General features: G+C 65.1%; 1 protein-coding gene across 1 annotated transcript; it reads left to right on the top strand.

Annotated features, from left to right (window-relative positions):
* Nucleotides 1-475: 475 nt before the first annotated feature.
* RNF228 (ring finger protein 228) lies at nt 476-2527 on the top strand. Its single transcript, XM_073020281.1, has one exon. It carries the CDS (start codon nt 1414-1416, stop codon nt 2440-2442), a length of 1029 nt encoding a protein of 342 aa, XP_072876382.1. The 5' UTR covers nt 476-1413; the 3' UTR covers nt 2443-2527.
* Nucleotides 2528-3253: the final 726 nt, after the last annotated feature.

Raw genomic sequence — 3253 nt, 5'->3', positions numbered from 1 at the left:
AGAGAATCTGCAAAGAAAAGTAGGAACATTCCCAACTGGGAATCCAGACCATTCCAAAGCCATCTTTTCTTGTGTTGAGGGGGAAGGTGGGTTCCCTGCTCATAGAGTGAGGCCCAACCTGGAGAAATCAGGGCACAGACTTTCCGGTTAGGAATATCTGAACACCACACCTCAGATGGTCCTGGAGCCCACCACTCCTGTCACCTACTCAGTGCTTTTTAAACACGCCCTAGTTCTTGCTACCGGGTGAAACTGATCTTCTATTTTCATTAAATCAAGAAGACCTGTCCCATGTTACCCCTGGAGTTTCAGCTCTCTACATGTGTCTGTTAAAAGTTTAAGTGGACGAAGCCAGTGAGGTGAGCCCAGGAACTCGGTTTAAGCCGCACTTTGACAGTCTGTGAACCTGTTTAACAACTTTCTCCCCTCTCTGCCTCTGTGAACGCCTGTGCACCAACGAAATAGCTACCTCGATCCGCTGTGGTCAGCGTCAGGAAAACAGCAAGAGCCAGCTATGAATCTGTGTCTTAGTCCTCCTTTAAATTTCAGCAATATTTCTGAGAGAGAGAGAGGGAGAAAAGAAAATACTGTTCAGCTCAAAAATTGCCTCTAAATGATAAAAGGAAAACGCCGCCGCTCCCTTTGCACCCTAGATGTGGGCTGCAGGGCTGCCTGGGCTCTGCTAACAAAAGCACAAAGCGTGAATGGCCTGGTGATGGCTGTTTTTCCGCCCTTGGCCTGAGAGATGAGATCACGATTTTCACGAAGAGAAGGAACCGCCGCTGCCAGGCCGTTCAGGCTGCTGCTTCCCCTCCCCGCGCGGGTCCCGCATTACATCACTGGTGAGCTCTGGCTTGGGGGTGGGTGGGTGAAAAGGAGGCTTCGCCAGGGACCCAGCCCCAGGGCGAGGAGGATAAACAGAACCACACTGGTGGGGAAGTGGTGTCGAGGAAGAAAAAGAAGGAAAACTCAGGACTCGGTTTTCTGCCACGACCCCGCGTAGGGGGAGGGGGGCTGCTGGGGTGAAAGGCAACATCTTTATAGAGCAGCAGCACCCCAGATCTCCTTCCCGCGCGCCTCCAGGCCGCCCTCAACTCCCAATTTCAAGTCCAACAAAAACCGATATCCTAATCTGCCAGGAAAGCTGCGCTGAGGGGGCCGAGGGGGACTGCAGAGGAGCCCAGGGACGCGGAGGGACCGCGGTGCACGCGCAGGGGGCAGGGGGCGGGGAAGCGAGAGGGGGAGGCGGTCGCTGCTGCGCCCCCGCCTGGCCCAGCCAGCGGTGCCTCCCCCGCCAGGCGACAGCAGTCAGAGGGGGGAGGCAGAAGCGACTCCTCCCCGCCCGGAGCCCAGGCGGCGGTGCAGGGGGAGGAAGGCACCTCACCTTGCCCCCGATGAGGGGCGGATCATGCCATGGCAGCGCCGGCGAGCGACAGCGGCGGCAGCCAGCAGAGCCCGAGCAGCAGCCCCGGGAGCCGGGAGGGAGCTGGGGTCGCCGCGGAGGGAGCCCCGGACTGCGGAGACGCAGGAGCCCGGGACGCAGCGGAGACGGTCTCCGGCCTCGCTCCGCTCGAGGACTACGAGTGCAAAATCTGCTACAACTACTTCGATGCGGACCGGCGCGCGCCCAAGCTGCTGGCGTGCTTGCACACCTTCTGCCAGGAGTGCCTGAGCCAGCTGCAGCTCCGCGCCGCCGCCGCCGCCGCCGCTGCCGCCGCGCCTGAGCGCCCGCCGCGCCCGCCGCCCTGGCTCTGCCCGCCCGGCGCCATCGCGTGCCCGGTGTGCCGCCACCGCACGCCGCTGCCCGACAGCCGCGTGCACGGCCTGCCCAACAACACCAAGCTCGCCGAGGCCTTCCCGCTGGCTTTGCGCGCCGCGCACGACCCGCTGCCCCAAGACCGCCTCCCGCCGCTGCCCGCGCGCCGGCCCGCGCCCGCTGCTGCCCCTCCGCCTACTCCGGCACCGCCACCGCCGCCCTCCCCGGCCCCGCTGCAGCCGCCGCCGCCTGCCGAGGACACGGCCCCAGGGCCTCGCGCCCGCCCCGGCCTCCGCGCCCCAGGCTCCTACGACAGCTGCCAGAACTGCAAGCGCGCGGCGCTCACCGCCGGCTGCGTGTGCGTGGTCTTCTCCTTCCTCTCCATGGTGGTGCTGCTCTTCACCGGCCTCATCTTCGTCAACCACTACGGCGGCGGGGGACCCCCCGGAGGAGGGGCGCCCCCTGGCGAGGCACCTGCCGCTGGGTCGCCCTCACCCTCGCCCGTGGGGCCCATCTGCCTGTCGGTGGCCAGCATCCTGGCACTCTTCTCAGTCGTTGTCACCTGGGTCATCTGCTGGCTCAAGTATCGGCCCGAGGGTGCGGCCGCGGGCTCGACCGGGGGCAGCGGCGGCGGCGGCCCGAGGGCACGGGCGGCGGCGGGCGGCGCGCGGAGGAGCGACACATAGACGGGCCGCGCCGCGGACTTGGCGTCTGCACCTCCAGCTCCGCGCGGCAGGAGAAGAGGGGGCCTCTGGCTCTGTGCGCTCGACCTTCTGTGCCCTCTCCCTGCGGCCCTCGGGCTCTCCCGGACTCACACCCTCTCCCAACTCGGCCACTGAGGGGCCTCGGTTTTCTGTCCCTCGGGCTTCTGTCGCCCCTCGCCCTTCGCGCTGGGCCAGAGAGGGAAACTGAACGGGGGGGGATGCTGGTGGGAGGTCTCTTTTGCCCGGACTGTGCAAAACTGACCTCCGCGTTATGCACCACCTTCGTCCTCGTCAGAGTGTGCGGCCATCCCTCCCTAGAGCACAAGGATCTTCAGACAGGAGGCAAGGGGTGGGGGAGCCCCGCCGCCCCGCCCGAAAGTTGGTTTTCTGGCGGCCAGGACTTGAGCGTTTCTTTAAAGGTGCAGCTGCGCGCGCGCACACGTGCATCTGTGGCGGCTGTGAATGGACTTAAATTGGCCGGAGGAAGAATGAATGGGAGGTAAACGTGACAGGAAAAGGGTTTCCTGCTTCGTAGCGGTCCTGGAAAGGGAGAGATCCTGAGCGCTGAGAGTGACGGACTCTCCCCGCCGGCACAGCGCGGGCGTGCCGGGAGCTGCTGGAAGAACCCGCGGGCAGCAGCTGGGCGCGATGGGGCAGGTGCACGGCGCGCGTGCGCGCTCGGGGCAGACTCCGAGCGGCGGAGGTGGCGGTGCGCCCAGGGCGGGGGGCCCTGTTGCTCAAGGCCGGGTGTTGTCTGGAGCAGAGCCCAGAAGTCTCATCTCCTGGAAGCTTG

This window comes from Chlorocebus sabaeus, chromosome 10, assembly GCF_047675955.1.
Source record: "Chlorocebus sabaeus isolate Y175 chromosome 10, mChlSab1.0.hap1, whole genome shotgun sequence".
NCBI classification, from domain to species: Eukaryota; Metazoa; Chordata; class Mammalia; order Primates; family Cercopithecidae; genus Chlorocebus; species Chlorocebus sabaeus.
This window is presented reverse-complemented; position numbering and strand designations above follow the sequence as displayed.